Source organism: Gorilla gorilla, chromosome 9 (genome assembly GCF_029281585.2).
Source record: "Gorilla gorilla gorilla isolate KB3781 chromosome 9, NHGRI_mGorGor1-v2.1_pri, whole genome shotgun sequence".
Taxonomy (NCBI): Eukaryota; Metazoa; Chordata; class Mammalia; order Primates; family Hominidae; genus Gorilla; species Gorilla gorilla.
This window is the reverse complement of record NC_073233.2, coordinates 119,573,198-119,589,478: the sequence shown is the minus strand read 5'-3', so window position 1 is coordinate 119,589,478 and position 16,281 is coordinate 119,573,198. Positions and strand designations below refer to the sequence as shown.

The following is a 16,281-nucleotide window of genomic DNA, read 5'->3' as shown; positions in this document are numbered from 1 at the left end:
AAATTTGAGTGCTTAGATATACTCTGTGCACGCGTGTGTGTGTGTCTGCTTGTAATGAATGGAAGCAGGGACACTAAATGTACAACCATAGAATGATGGACCCCAAAATTCAAGTAGTGAGTACCCCTTTAGGAAGAAGTGACACAGAATGCTTGGAAATGACAAAATGGTGTAGTGGGAGAAGGACAGATACTGTGGTCAGAGAGACCTAGGTTTGAATTCCAGGTCTGCTACTTATTATCTGTGTCAGCTCGGCCAATTTTTTAATCTCTTTGCATCTCAGCTTTCTCATCTAGTAACTGGCAATAGCTAAGCGGCTCCCAAGATTGCTGTGAAGATGAAGTAAGCATCTAGCAGAATACCTGAAAACAGTGAGGGCTCAATTAAATGTGAGTCATCACACTGTCTTCACCAGAGAGAACACCTTCACCAATCTGAATTTTTATCTGACTTCTATATAATTAGAAGGGCTTGAAGATTAGATACTAAAAAACAAAAATAAAAACCAAAAAGACAAAACAAAAACCTAAGATATCACACAATGACATCAGAAACACTGATTTGACCCACCTATATTTTATGCCAGAATTATAATAGACATACTATAGCCAGGCAAAACTTGGTTATAACGTCAAAGCAATATTCTGTTTTTTGTTTGCAAGTTTCTTTGGTGTCTTACTTTGACATTTTCTTTTGAGATGTTAGTGACAGCACTTTGTTATTCCTACAGCATATGATTTACACACCTATAACCTTTCTCTGCCTAAAAAAACTCCTAGAACACATGTGCACGTATGTTTCTTGTAGCACTATTTACAATAGCAAAGACTTGGAACCAACCCAAATGCCTGTCAATGATAGACTGGATACAGCAAATGTGGCACATATACACAATGGAATACTACGCAGCCATAAAAAAGAATGAGTTCATGTCCTTTGCAGGGACATGGATGAAGCTGGAAACCATCATCCTCAGCAAACTAAAGGAACAGAAAACCAAACACCACATGTTCTCACTCATAAGTGGGAGTTGAACAATGAGAATACATGGACACAGGGAGGGGAACATCACACATGGGGGCCTCTTTGGGGGTGAGGGGAGGCGGGGAGGGAGAGCCTTAGGACAAATACCTAATCCATGCAGGGCTTAAAACCTAGATGACGAGTTGATAGGTGCAACAAACCACCATGGCACATGTATACCTACGTAACAAAGCTGCATATTCAGCACATGTATCCCAGAACTTAAAGTAAAAAAAAAAATAATAAAAAATAAAAAATAAATAAAATAGTTCTCTTGGAAAAAAAAGCAACTCCTAGAACTCCTTTGTGCTATTGTTTTGGTAAACATTTCGTTTTGGTAATAAGGGAATGTAAAGGTGTAGCAGGAGTTTTCCCCCTTCTTTCTACAGAGCTAAGGACTTAAAAAAAAAAAAAAAAGAAAGACCTTCTCTGAAAAAGACAATTTTAGGGCAGCCGATGCTTTCAAGGAGCATTAAACAAAATATCCCAGTGAAGTTCCTCACAGAAGGTTGGCAAAAAAAGAGTGAAATAAATGACACCAAATGGAAGGGCCAAAAGCAGAGGAAGGGAAAAAAACAAATGGAAGTGAACAGACATAAACTATGAAAGTATTCTAATTTTGTGCATCACATTTTCACAACAAAAATGACAAATTGATATAAATCTTTATATATACGTATATATGTGTGATATATATATATACACATATACACACAAATGAATATAACAAATTAACTTAAAAACATTTTGTCTTATTCAGGCAATCCCATTAGAAAAAAAAAATCACAGACTATAGAATGGAAAATCCATTACATATCCTGTAACATATGTAATACTGACATTTAAAATGAGTAAAAATAATTTGCCTTCCCCTAATTGCCTAAGACAAAAACTAATGGGAAATGGCACAGAAACAAATCAGTTCAATGTACAAACACGAGGGTTTTACCTTATATTTTACACCATATACAGCAAACCGAGGAAGCTACTTTGTCCCTAAACTTACTAAGTTCAATGAGTATCCAACCTAACAGGTCAATTAATAATTTCTTGGTCAGTCCCTGTCATCTGGATGTCTCCCTGCTCTTCTTTAACAATCTTAGAACAAAACACCACCATGTGTAACTTTGCTAAGCTTTTAACCCACACTCTTTCTCTTCAAAACCCAAGTCAAACAAAATCTCCCTTACATACCTTCAACCTCTACTGCTGCTGCTCTAGTTCAGACTCATGTTTTCTTAAATGGACTATTGCACTAGATTCCTTATTAGTCTTCCTGTCTTCCACCTCACCCACATCTCCCACCTATCTTAACTCTGCTGCCAGAGACATATTTCTGACATGCAAATCTAATCATGTTATCCCAATTCCACTTTACCCCTACCCATGCCCTATAATTTTCAGTAGGCTAGACTCCCCATTACCTATAGAATAAACTATAAAATCTTTGACATGGCATTCAAGATGTTTCATATTCTGGTCTTTACTTATCTGCTCCCCCTGTATCAATCCTGCATGCCTACAGATTTTACATGTAACCAGTTTTGAATTTACAGTTCCCCAACATTCCAATCTCTGTCTACTTACCTGCAACATTCTGCTTCTGTTTATCTTCCTGACAAGCTTTTCTAACTTCTCTCTCAAGTCTAAGTTCAAATAATTCCTTCTTTGTGAAGCTTCCCTGACCCTTCAGGTAGACTGCTTGTTCCCTCACCTATACTCCCATGCAGTTTGTATATACTTTTAAAATTGCAACTATCATACTGTATTTTTTCAGTTTTATTAAAATGTAATTGACAAAAATTGTGTATATTCAAGGTGTACATGTTATTTTTATATATGGATATGTTGTGATATGATTTCCACATATCATATTGTACTTAACATAGCACAGGCCGGGCGCGGTGGCTCACGCCTGTAATCCCAGCACTTTGGGAGGCCGAGGTGGGCGGATCACGAGGTCAGGAGATCGAGACCACGGTGAAACCCCATCTCTACTAAAAATACAAAAAATTAGCCGGGCGCAGTGGCGGGCGCCTGTAGTCCCAGCTACTCGGGAGGCTGAGGCAGGAGAATGGCGTGAACCCGGGAGGCAGAGCTTGCAGTGAGCCGAGATTGCACCACTGCACTCCAGCCTGGGTGACAGAGCGAGACTCCGTCTCAAAAAAAAAAAAAAAAAACAAAAAAAAAACATAGCACAGTACCTGATACATATTTATTGAGTGAATGAGAGTTTTGACTATGTAAATAAAGAGACTGAGAATATAAAATAAAACATTTTACAACTGTGAAAAGGCAAGGAGAAAAACAGGCAAACTAATCTCTACCCAACTTAATTTTCATGTTATAAATCAAAACCCTATCATATCAGAGCAAGGAAAGGTGCTTTTCTGTCTCAACTATTTCTCTTTCTACCTCCATCACTTCTTTTGCCTTTTCTCTGCTTCTGGCTGTAGCCATCAATCATAATTAGGAGAGCAGGCCAGAGTACCAGCAACCAGCATTGCTCCTCCAGCCCTGTCTTTTTTCCAATCACTCTGACACTCAGATAAATGTACCTCTTCCAGCAGAGCACCCCCAAACCCTGCCAATGGAATCTGGACACATCAGACCCCAGATGTAGCTCTGACCTGTGTATATTAATAATGAACTCATTCCCTTACTTTTAATTACACACAGAACTAAGGAAATGAATAAAATGGACTTTGAGATAGCCTGATGTCATCAGGTAGAAATGCTGCTGAATCTGCGCCTGCAGGTCTGTTTCCACACACTGAGTGCAGTGGCTCACTTCGGATCTTATTAGAGCCAGTTGTGTCCCAGTTACCTGCTATTTTGATATTCATGTTGTTATCCAGCAGGAGATTTTCAGCTTTGAGGTCACGGTGCACAATCTTCCGACCATGACAATAATCAACAGCAGACAGGATTTGCCAGAATTTTCGCCTGGCTTCAGACTCATTTAACCGGCCATGATTAGCAAGATAGTCTGTAAATGAAGAGAGGATTAAGAATTAGTCACCAAAATAAAATAACTCCACTATTAGTAGTCAGGAAATTTTTTTCCTCAAAAAGTTTTTTTTCTGGCCAGGAGCAGTGGCTCATGCCTGTAGTCCCAGCACTTTGGGAGGCTGAGGTGGGCAGATCACGAGGTCAGGAGATCGAGACCATCCTGGATAACACGGTGAAACCCCGTCTCTATTAAAAATACAAAAAATTAGCCAGGCATGGTGGCGGGCGCCTGTAGTCCTAGCTACTGGAGAGGCTGAGGCAGGAGAATGGTGTGAACCCAGGAGGCGGAGCTTGCAGTGAGCCGAGATCGCACCACTGCCCTCCAGCCTGGACGACAGAGTGAGACTGTCTCAAAAAAAAAAAAAAAAAACAATAATTAGTGATAAAGTAATATGGTGTTTTCCAAGTTTCTTGACTTTGAAGAAGTATTTCTTTTTCTTTTTCTTTTTTTTGAGATGGAGTCTTGCTCTGTTGCCCAGGCTGGAGTGTAGTGGCGTGATCTCAGCTCACTGCAACCTCCACCTCCCAGGTTCAAATGCTTCTTCTGCCTCAGCCTCCTGAGTAGCTGGGATTGCAGGTACCTGCCACCATGCCCAGCTAATTTTTGTATTTTTAGTATAGATGGGGTTTCACCACGTTGGCCAGGCTGGTCTCGAACTCCTGACCTTGTGATCCTCCTGCCTCAGCCTCCCAAAGTACTGGGATTACAGGTGTGAGCCACCGTGCCCAGCCTGGAGAAATATTTCTAATCATATTTCACTGGAGTCCAAATAAATGGTGACAGCCCAAGACCAGTCAGCAGCAAGCAGCATAATATTCACAGTACAACTCAACATGATTTTTTTAATGTCTAGGTACTCTATTTGTTGAAAAGCTTATTATTTCACACTTTAAAAAAATAAAATTTATGTAAAACAGAGGAAATAAATGAGTTCTCTGACATCTTGTCACACATAAAGACATCTTTTCTGAAACACTGTTTTCATGCAATTATTATACAAACCACCTGTAACATGAGATATGGTGATAACTGGAAGTAGCTTAAATAATTCACACCCTGTGCTGTTTGAAAGAATTCTCGTCTACCCAAGAACATGCAGACTTGTGCTCTAAACCAAACATTGTCATGACAACCATATTCTCTCAACTATAAGACAAATATATTTTGCAAGATATACTATCTTTATGCAATGTTATAATCTTTATTAAAGCAGCTTACCTGAAAATTAATTCTATGTAACTATGTACATCAGTTCAATAAAACTAAACATTACCACTCATTAACATTTCACCCAAAGACCTGAAAGTCCTCTGAAATTATCTTTTGATCAACACAAATCTTGAAAGACTTTTAAATTTAACATAATTGTCCTAACTAGGGAACCGTATGAGTGACTCAATATTCCCAGCCACCTGCACACATTTTCTGCTCTAGTGTTTACTAGCTTACTGGTTTTTAAATTCCCTGCCTTTGGTTCATGTCCTTCTCAATATTTACTATGTATTTTTTTCTTTAGTTTTTTGAGACAGAGTCTTGTCTGTCGCCTAGGCTGGAGTGCAGTGGTGTAATCTTGGCTCACTCCAACCTCAGGTCCCCAGGTTCAAGCAATTCTCATGCCTCAGCCTCCCGAATAACTGGGACTACAGGTGCACACCACTACGCCTGGCTAATTTTTGTATTTGTAGTAGAGACGGGGTTTCACCATGTTGCCCAGGCTGGTGTCAAACTCCTGACCTCAGGTGATCTGCCCGCCTTGGCCTCCCAAAGTGCTGGGATTACAGGTGTGAGCCACCATGCCTGGCCTACTTACTATAAAATTTACTAACATTTATACAATACTTTATACTTTACAAAGCATGTTCATATCACAGTGTCTCATTTCATCTTCCTAAAACCTTCTATGATAACTATTACTCAATTCCCATTTTATAGATGAGAAAGCTGACAATCAGAGGGATTAAGTAATCTGGCTGAATTTGTACAACTGGTGACTGAACAGTCAATCTGGGGCTGTAATATTTGACATAATTTTTTTATTATATTAAGCATCTTTACTAGACTCCTGTTGAAATCCTAACCATCCTTTTATTTTATTTGTTTATTTATTTTTTAGTCAGGGCCTCACTCTTTTGTTGCCCAGGGTGCAGTACAGTGTGCAATTATAGCTCACCTCAACCTCAACCTCCTGGATTCAATCAATCCTTCCACCTCAGCCTCCTGAGCAGCTGGGACTACAGATGCATGTCACCACATCTGGCTAATTATTAATATTTTATTTTTTGTAGAGATGGGGTCTCACTCTGTTGTTCAGGCTGGTCTCAAACTCCTGGACTCAAGCAATCCTCCTGCCTTGGCCTCCCAAAGTGCTGGGATTACAGGTGTGAGCCATCACACCAGACCCTAACCATCCTTTCGAAACTCTAATTAAATGCCACCTTGACCTTAAATAGTCCCTCTTCACTTCAAACAGAAATAACCTGTTCTCTCAACACCTTGTCACTTATCATACACTGCCTCACACTGTATGTAATAATCTGCATGTGTATCACAAATATCCCAAGGTACACACACATGTGTATACACACAGCCCTTACTTTAAAAGAGGGGTCCTCAACCCCTGGGTCATGGACCAGCACTGGTCCATGGCCTGTTAGGAACCTGGCCCCCTGCCATAGGAATGTGAACCCTATTGTGAACTGCACATGTGAGGGATCTAGGTTGAATGTTCCTTTTGAGAATCTAACTAATGCCTGATGATCTGAGGTGGAACAGTTTCATCCCCAAATCATCCTCCCCAACCTGGGAAAAATTGTCCTCCACTTATTTGGTCCCTGGTGCCATTTAAAAGGTTGGGGACTGCGTCTCTAACACATAGTGTTTTGAAGTATTAAAGACAACTTCATTTAAGTTTCCTGAAGACAGGAACCATATTATTCTCTTTCGTACTCTGCAATGCTTAGCACTAAGCATAAGCACAAAGCATCCCATGTATAATTCTTAGTTCTTAGCTATTAGCCGTATTCTAAATATTACAGGCTTTACATGTAAGTGGGCATTTTATTCTTTTTTATGGGTTCGCATCAGAAACTGAGATGGTCAGCTCATTACATCTTCCTCTTGCCTTTGCAGAACCTGCATAGTAGCTATCCATAATTCTAAGGGAGAACAGATCACTTAAGAACAAGTATGCATAATTTTTAGTCAAAATGTCCAAACTGCCAACAGAGACAGATTATGTTTAAGAACTGGCAAGTAGACAAGGTGCCTTCTCTGCATAAGAGCAAACCAGAGGCTCACTTCTACACTGGATGAGCTGGGAAGTCCACTATAAATACGGACCTTTGGGCAAATATAACCTACTGAGGGGAATGCCAATATGCTTTCTATAAGAGAATATCTTTTGAGTAGTTAATAATATCTTTCCTAAGATTCCACACAAAATGCTATTTAAGCTGTACCGCTAAATGAGACCATTTTTTCATGGACAAATGACTGACTTGTCCAAATAGACAACTTTTTTTTTTCCTGAAGAAAGTGCTGAGTCAATGGAGGTTAGTGGGAAAGATTTTTGAGATTTTTGGCAACACAGAGAAATCTAACAGATTTAATGTGAATGAGTGGAAGTTTACATATATAGAAAGAGACCCCAAACTACTGACTACAAAATGAGTCCCAGGAAGCACAATGGAATCTATAGTTATTGTTTTTTGAAGCTATCAGTCCAAATTGGGAGTACCACAGGCAAGGGGAAAGAAAAACTTTGAAACGTGGCATCAGGAAGGCACTGTCTGATAAACAAAGGCATTGTATATCTGAATCTAAAGTTACCATGTAAAGACAGAATCATCACCTATCAGTAAATGTAATCTCACACACAGTGTGAGAAAAATGGTCTAAATTCCAGAGACAAACTATTTAGAGAAGTGGCACTTTCACTCTTCAGGTGAAAATCTCGGCAGGCATTCCAGTGTATCTATTATCTTCCCCATGCTTTATGATTTCTGCAGTGTAGGCATCCCTGAAAACTGTAACATCTGCTGAGAAATCAGTAATAGAAGTAAGTGAGCCAGAAACGTGTGGCTGCAAATAAAATTTGTTTAGGCATACATCAACCCCTTCGAGGAACACAATCCAAGCTCAAGTTAATGCACATGGTCTTGAAGTTAACATACAAAAAGCACATTTATGTTTCACATTAAAAACCTTATTTATGGCCTGGTGTGGCAGCTCACACTTGTAATCCCAGCACTTTGGGAGGCTGAGGCAGGCGGATCACCTGAGGTCAGGAGTTCGAAACCAGCCTGGCCAACATGGCGAAACCCCATCTCTACTAAGTATACAAAAATTAGTCAGGCATGGTGGCGGCCGCCTGTTATCCCAGCTACTCAGGAGGCTGAGGCAGGAGAATCGCTTGAACCTGGGAGGTGGAGGTTGCAGTGAGCCGAGATCGCGCCACTGCACGCCAGCCTGGGAGACAGAGCAAGACTCTGTATCAAAAATAAATAAATAAATAAATATATTAAATAAATAATAAAAATAAAAAATAAAAACCTTATTTACAGAACAAACTTATGAATGTAATAGCAACTGTCTATACTAACTGCTTATGTGTGTATTCTTGAGAGCTTGTTTGGAGGTTCTGGCAGAGGAGTGCAGCTACTCATATACCCTCGACCAAAGACTGGTCCTCCTCTATTGGGGATGGTTGTCCTCTTCGAACGAGCATGCAGTTTTGGGAGGGACACACATGGAGGGGTGAGGGAGGAAGGGGACAGCCGTCTAGCCAGCCAGATCAGCCGAATCAACCCTGGCGATCAGTGGGGTGACAGATGTCACAGCCAGATAGCTCTCATATCTGCTTATGTATTTTTGATGAATAAATACAGTTTTTAGAAAATTCTTGTTTCCTATGTTTATTTTGGTTCTAATTGTTAAGTGAAATATAATTTTATGTTTGTTAACTTTAATAATGAAAACTTTTAAGGTTATATTTTGTATGTCAACACTCCCTCCAGTTTTGCTTTTCTGGTCATTATTTTTTATTGCCATTTTACAAAAATCATGGTCTGCAACAGACTGGCTAATTTAAACTCAATATTGACAGTTTGATAGTCTGAGAAATACTAGCACAGGCAAGGTAAACAGGCAATTACAATACACTGTGATGAAGGTTAGCATAGGTAGAAATGTCCTAATAAATACATTATTTCACAGGTATCTTTAAAAATTTTCTATTATGAAAGTTTTGTACATACATAAAATCATATTAAATAGTATAATGAATCACCCAAATTCGAGTTATCAACATTTTGTCATACTTGTTTCATTTATCCTTTTTTTCCTCATGTAACATAAAGCAATTTTTGATATCAATTTGTTTCACTCTAAATACTTTTCTATGTATCTCTTAAAAAATGACATTTTCTTACATAAGTGCAATATCATTATCAAACCTAACATAATTAACAATTCCTTATTATCATCTAATACCCAATCTGAATTCAAATCTCCATAGTTGGCTTGTTTGAATCAGGATACAAACCAAGATGAACATTTTATATTTGTTTATTTTGTTTCTGGAGCCCTTTTACGCTCGAACAGTACCCTTACTCTCACCCTCCCCCTTTTTCCTATGCCACTGTCATGAAGAAACTGGGTCGGTCATCCTACATTCTGGATTTGTCCTTTGCTTCCTCACATTACTGTTTAACTTATTCTTCCATCTCCTATAGTTTCTATAAAGGACTGAATAGATTCAGGCTTAATATCTTTTGGGAGTGGCAATAATACATCACAGGTGCCTCTACTAGGAGGAATATAACATCTGATTCTTCTTTTAGGAGTGCTAAGATTGGTCAGTAAGTACTGGGAGTGACAGCCTGATCCTTCAATTAAAGATTCTTAGCAATCTTTCTCCTAATATCATGGTTCTCAAACTCCAGTGATTGTCAGAACCCTCAGAGGGCTTGTTAACACACGGCTTACTGGGACTTACCCTTAGAGTTTCTGACATAGTTGGTTTTGGAAAGAGCCTGAGATTTCATATTTTTTAAAGAAGTATCCAAGAGATATTTAAGATGCTGGAACAGGGGCCTGACTTTGAGAACCACAGCACTAACAGTTTTAGTATTCATTAGTGGCAAGGGTTGCAAAATTGTGATTTTTTAATTGATTCCTGCCACATTTATTAGGTGAAATTCTTCTGTAGAGAAATATTTTTTCTTGTCAACTAGAGTTATTATTCTGAAAAAAACTTCAATAGGTTGGAAGAATGAATGCTTAATTCTTCCTCTTTAAGTACCAATTTTCAAAGTAAGGAGTTGGCATGCTAGCCACTTCCAATGATGACCATTAAGATTGTGTGTTTATTTCCCAGCTTTCTTTTTTCTTTCTTTCATGATTCAAGCACCATAATAAATGACTACAAAGGAGTCTGAGACCAGCATAGGCAACATATTGAAATATCATTTCTAAAAAAAATAAACTATCACCTTCATGTGGCTAACCTTTGATCTGCTTTATTCATAGCTGAATGATGTTGGTTCTTTTTCATAATCTTCTCATTTAGTGCCTGTCTCAGGGTGCCTTTCATTACCCCAGTCAAGAGATACCTTAACACTCTGGCCTTGGGCCTTCTGCTCACAGACCCTACTGAAAGTCTAATAAAAATGATACATAGATACACATGCACATATACAATTTAGTATATAATTTCAAGGAGGTCTATAAAATCTTAGGTTTAATACCAGGTTAAGAAACTCTGCCCTGGGAGATTTCATTCATTCCTTAGAATTTTTATAAAGAATAATCTCCAAATTTGCCAATGATATTTGACATTTCAACAGCTACCTAATTATATATTTATACAGATTTTCTTTCTGCCACTGCAATGTTATCAAGACAGAGCTCATCTTTCTTTTTATAAACTTCATTACCACCTTCTAAGTCACTATAACTATCATCTTACAGTCAGTGAACCTCAAAAATTCAAGAGTCATCTTCTATCAACCCTGAAGGTTGATGCCCCAACAAGCAGATTTCAAATTATGCAGATTAAAGTTATATATATAGTATAATTAATCAATGCTTTCAGTCTGCACTTATAGATAAGTACATTTCATAGCATAGTGCCTGATACATAATAAATGCTCAATAAATGTTAGTTGCTATCATCATCGTCGTCACTGCTTAGTGGTATCCCTTCTCTTCCCCCAGGGATAAGAGGCAGCCTTCCCAGCATCTTATCAAAGAAGTGGAGGAAACCCAGACAGCTGAGTTCCCTCATGTCTCAGGGGTGTGAGAATCTTTGCATGACTACCTTTAAGCCTCATGTTCTTCAGTCAGAAATTACTAGCATTCCTCAAAGATGGAGCTGAATAACAGCACAAAAGATTAATAATTTATGGAATTAAATATTTAATATTATGTTAAAAGGATTTAATTTGTAATTTCATCAGTTTGTAATTTTGGAGTAAAGTAAAAAGGTTGATGCCAATTTAATATTTTATGCTTAAAGAATCTTTTTTTAAAAAAAAAACTCAATTAAATCCTGGCAAGAGGTCCTAACCCACAAATCTGCAGACTTCACAATTCTAGTTACTAAATTTGAAGAGAAACAGTGTTTTCAGGAATATGACCACCATGAACGATGAAGCTCCAATAAGGTAATCAAAACTGGCTAATTTGCTCTCTTTAAAATATTTTGAAGCGCTATTATTTTCAATCCTCACATCTAAATCTATACTCATCTTTTCCTCTAACAGTTTTTTCTTCTAATCAGTACAAAAATATTACTATGAAACGCCCCCCACCGCTTTTTTTTTGAGATGGAGTCTCGCCCTGTCACCCAGGCTGGAGTGCAATGGTGCGATCTCGGCTCACTGCAACCTCCGCCTCCCAGGTTCAAATGATTCTCCTACCTCAGCCTCCCAAGTAGCTGGGATTACAGGTGCCTGCTACCATGCCCAGCTAATTTTTTATTTTTAGTAGAGATGGGGTTTCACCATGTTGGCCAGGCTGGTCTTGAACTCCTGACCTCGTGATCCGCCCACCTCGGCCTCCCAAAGTGCTGGGATTATAGGCGTGAGCCACCGTGCCCAGCCAAAAAAAACCCTTTTTATTGTAGATCAAGACTTCAATCTTGACAGCTCAGCTTGTGCTGGTTCTTGCCAATCAATCTTGGAATATTACTGAGAAAGGAAGTCCCACTAGATGAAATAATTTGAACTGTTTTTAGCACACTGATATATGTACCACCCGACATGTGAACACTAGCAGAAAATGGATTAGGTGTCTGATTCTGTATTAATTAGGATAACGTGGGTTACCCTAATTTTAAATATTAGGTTATAATACTATTTATAATATTAAACTTTTAACCTTGAAATATATTTATGAATATAAAACTACAGATTGTAAAACACTTTGCTTTTCTGTTTGTTTTTGTAAGCACATAATCATTTCAAATTGTGTGTTCGACAAAAATTAAGGAAATTGTTGCTTGTGTATACTCTGGCAATTTAATTGTGCTTTCAGCAATTTCCCTACATTAGGCTGTTCGCATCTGTTAGATTCTGAATCAGTTCTTCAAGCTATGTGCAACTACTGAAGCAAACCATGGTCTTCTGAGAATTTTTAGTTACATAGTTGAAAGTTTTCAAGGTTATTTACAATTGACTTTCATGACTATATGTTCAAATTTCTGGTTTAATTAAAGGCAAATATAGTCAAACTTTCCTAAAATTATTTATAATTCCCACATAGAAGCTACTAGATTGTAATATATGATGACAGTAACAGATATCAAACAAACAGATGACTTCAAACGTTTTCCACATCTTTAATAAAACATGTAAGTAAAATACATTTCTAGATTTCTTTCTACTTAGGAAGATTTCAAAATGTAGTAGGAAATAAATTCTAGAGTCAGACAAGCCTGATTTTGAACTGAGGCTCTATTCTTCACTGCTGTGTCATGTTGGGCAAGTTATTCAGGCCTTGGGTTACTCTGATTTCTCAGTAAAAAACCCCAAATTTTGTTTTTGCTGGGAGAGTCATACCTTAAATTGCTCTGCACATGAACAGGCACTTCATGGCAAAGAATCCTTAAAGGGGGTTTTATTCCACATCTATCCTACTGGCTTCTGCCCACACACAGCAATTTTTTTATCCTGTCACGTAAGAATATCATGCTGTCTGCAGCATCAAATAAGAGCCTAGTACTTACAACATAAAATGTACATTAGCAAGAAATTTATAATTCTAACTCTGAAATATTTAATAGGGCAAATCAAGGCTGATAAACATGTACAGAAAATCATAATTTTTTTGCCAGTTTTCATACATATGTAAAGATCTTAAAAAGTACCCTAAATATCTCAGTCAATGACAATAAAATCAGTTACATAAGAGTGATGAGCACAGTAGCACAGAACTCACGGCCCTCGACTGTCCTGACTTTTTTTCAGGTCAATCTCAAAGCACAGTGCTTTCTCCCTCACGGAATCAAATTAAGAAAGAAAGTTACACTACTTGAGTTTGAAGAATAAACTCCATTTGACAAATATTTGAGTGACTTATTTGTGTCTCTCACAACGCTTGGCACTTTGGCCTCATGAAACTTCTATTTGAGTGGAGAAAAAGACAATGAATAAGCAGACAAACGTTACAATTTCAGGGGGCAATAAATATTAGAGGTACAGGGATGATCAACTGGAAAGTATCTGGGTGAGGCCACTGTAGACAGGGTGATCATGAAAGGCTTCTTTTTGAAGGTACTATTTCAACTGGGAGAAAAGCATTCTAAAAAAAGGTGCAGCACGTTCACAAAACTGAAAGGAGACCAATGAGGCTAACGCATAAAGAACAGGGAAGGAGGAAGGCATACGATGAAACTGAAGAAGTCAAAGTCAAACTAAGCGAGGATTTCTAGGCCTAACAAGGGGGTCTGTATCTTAAAATATTGATAGCCACTTAAGGACTTTAAGTAGATGAGAGACTTGATCTAATTTACATTTGTAAAAAGCACTGAAAAATAATGTGAAACTGTAAACTCAGGTTAATAATCTGTACAGTCCCATTAAGCAGAAATTAAAACAAAAAAATTTAAGCACCTCTATGACAATGGTCCTAAATGCTAATGTGGGAGCCACAAGGAAATAAAATTCAGTCCCCAATGCAAACAAGTACATATAAGAAAAGAAGATTAAATAATAAAAACTTTAGGCTGGGCGTGGTGGCTCAAGCCTGTAATCCCAGCACTTTGGGAGGCTGTGGGCAGAACACCGGAGGTCAGGGGTTAGAGACTAGCCTGGCGAAACCCTGTCTCTACCAAAAATACCAAAAAAAAAAAAAAAAAAAAAAAATTTAGCTGGGCATTGTGGCACACGCCTGTAATCTCAGCTACTCAGGAGGCAGAAGTAGGAGAATCGCATGAACCTGGGAGGCGGAGGTTGCAGTGAGCTGAGACCACGCCACTGCACTCCAGCCTGGGTGGCAGAGTAAGACTCCATCTCAAAAAAAACAAAAAACAAAAAACAACTTTAATCAGTACTTCAAGACAATAATAGAAGAGATGTCATGAGGCAATACTGGCTTACAGACAAGATGAGATACTGTCTGAAACATCAGAACTCTCTTAATATAATTCCAGAACAATAGCTGGGTTTTCTTACTGATTTCAATATATGTAGTAACATTTCATTAACTGTCCCAGAGCTGTTTTTTTAGGCAATAATTAAAAAAAAAACTGAATAGCCTGGGAAAGTGCCAGACTCACATTTAATACTACCAGGTTATGATGATGTCATCTGGATGGTATTAAACATTCCAGACAATTCCCCAAATAGGTACTTTCATCCCACCTATTTTTATCATCGCTCCAGGACCTCAAACTCTGTTGTGAATTATTTCTAAGTGATGACTATGACTGGACTGACAAATGAGTCACTCTAAGCTGAACTACTGATATTGTGTGCTATTTATTTATGGTAGTGTTATAATAATATTTATAAATGCAATCTGGTCACACTTCTAACACATTCTTTACACAGATAAATACATCCAGATAGCTATATTGATATGCAATTATTTCTTAAGAAGGAAAGAAATGTAGTCTAAAGAACAGACTATGATTTACCAAAACATTCAATTTTTAGGAATTAGGATTCAAATGTCAAACTTGGAGAATAAGATACTGATGAAGGAAGCAGATTTGTTAATTTTAATATTTTGGTTTCTGTATAGAAGTACTCTAAAGGTATCTACATTTTTAGCAAATATTTGAGATCTAAGACATCATCATTCATTCATAAATCAAAGGGCAAATATATCTCTTTTACTTCTTTCTTTAAGTTCTTCAGGTGAAAGAATAAAAAACAATGAAGCCAAGCTGGATGGTTCATTCAGAAATGTGCTCAATATCACTAATCCTTAGAGAAATGCAAATCAAAACCACAATGAGAGACCATCTCACAACAGTCAGAGTGGTTGTTATTAGAAAGTCCATAAAGAAGAGATGCTGGCAAGGCTGTGGAGAAACGGGAATGCTTATATACTGCTGGTGGGAATAAAAACTAGTTCAGCTGCGGTGGGAAGCAGTTTGGAGATTTCTCAAAGAAGATAAAACAGAATTACTGTTCAGCCCAGCAATCCCATGACTGGGTATATGCCCAAAGGAATGTAAATCATTCTACCAGAAAGACATATGCATGTGTATGTTCATTACACACTAATCACAATAGCAGAAGTGTGGAATCAACCTAGACGCCCATAAATGGTGGTCTGAATAAAGACAACATAATACATATACATGATGGAATACTACACAGCCATAAAAAGGAGGAAATACTATCCTTTGCAGCAACATGGATGCAGCTGGAAGCCACTATCCTAACTGAATTAAAGCAGAAACAGAAAACCAAAAACTGCATGTTCTCACTTCTAAGTAGGAGCTAAACATTGAGTAACATTGAGTACACAGGGACACAAAGAAGGCAAGAAAGACAATGGGGCCTACTTGAGGGTGGAGGGTGGGACGAGGGTGAGGGTTGAAAGATGGCCTAACAGGTACATGCTTACTAGCTGACTGACAAAATAATTTGTATATCTAAACCCCAGGAACATACAATTTACCCATGTAACAAACCTGAACATGTACTCACTTGAACCTAACATAAAAATTGGAAGAAAGAAAAAAATTGGCATTGGGAACCCAAGAATACAGATTAAGCTGTGCTGAGCAGGAA

The 16,281-nt window shown here is 38.1% G+C and overlaps 1 protein-coding gene across 1 annotated transcript in view; it reads right to left on the bottom strand.

The window, feature by feature from the left end:
• Positions 1 to 16,281, bottom strand: part of SIK2 (salt inducible kinase 2) — a 128,825-nt gene that overhangs the window by 39,117 nt on the left and 73,427 nt on the right. Inside the window, exon 4 of the mRNA XM_004052108.5 lies at positions 3,851 to 4,012. Coding sequence (XP_004052156.1) covers positions 3,851 to 4,012 — 162 coding nt within the window. The remainder of the gene's footprint in view (positions 1 to 3,850; positions 4,013 to 16,281) is intronic.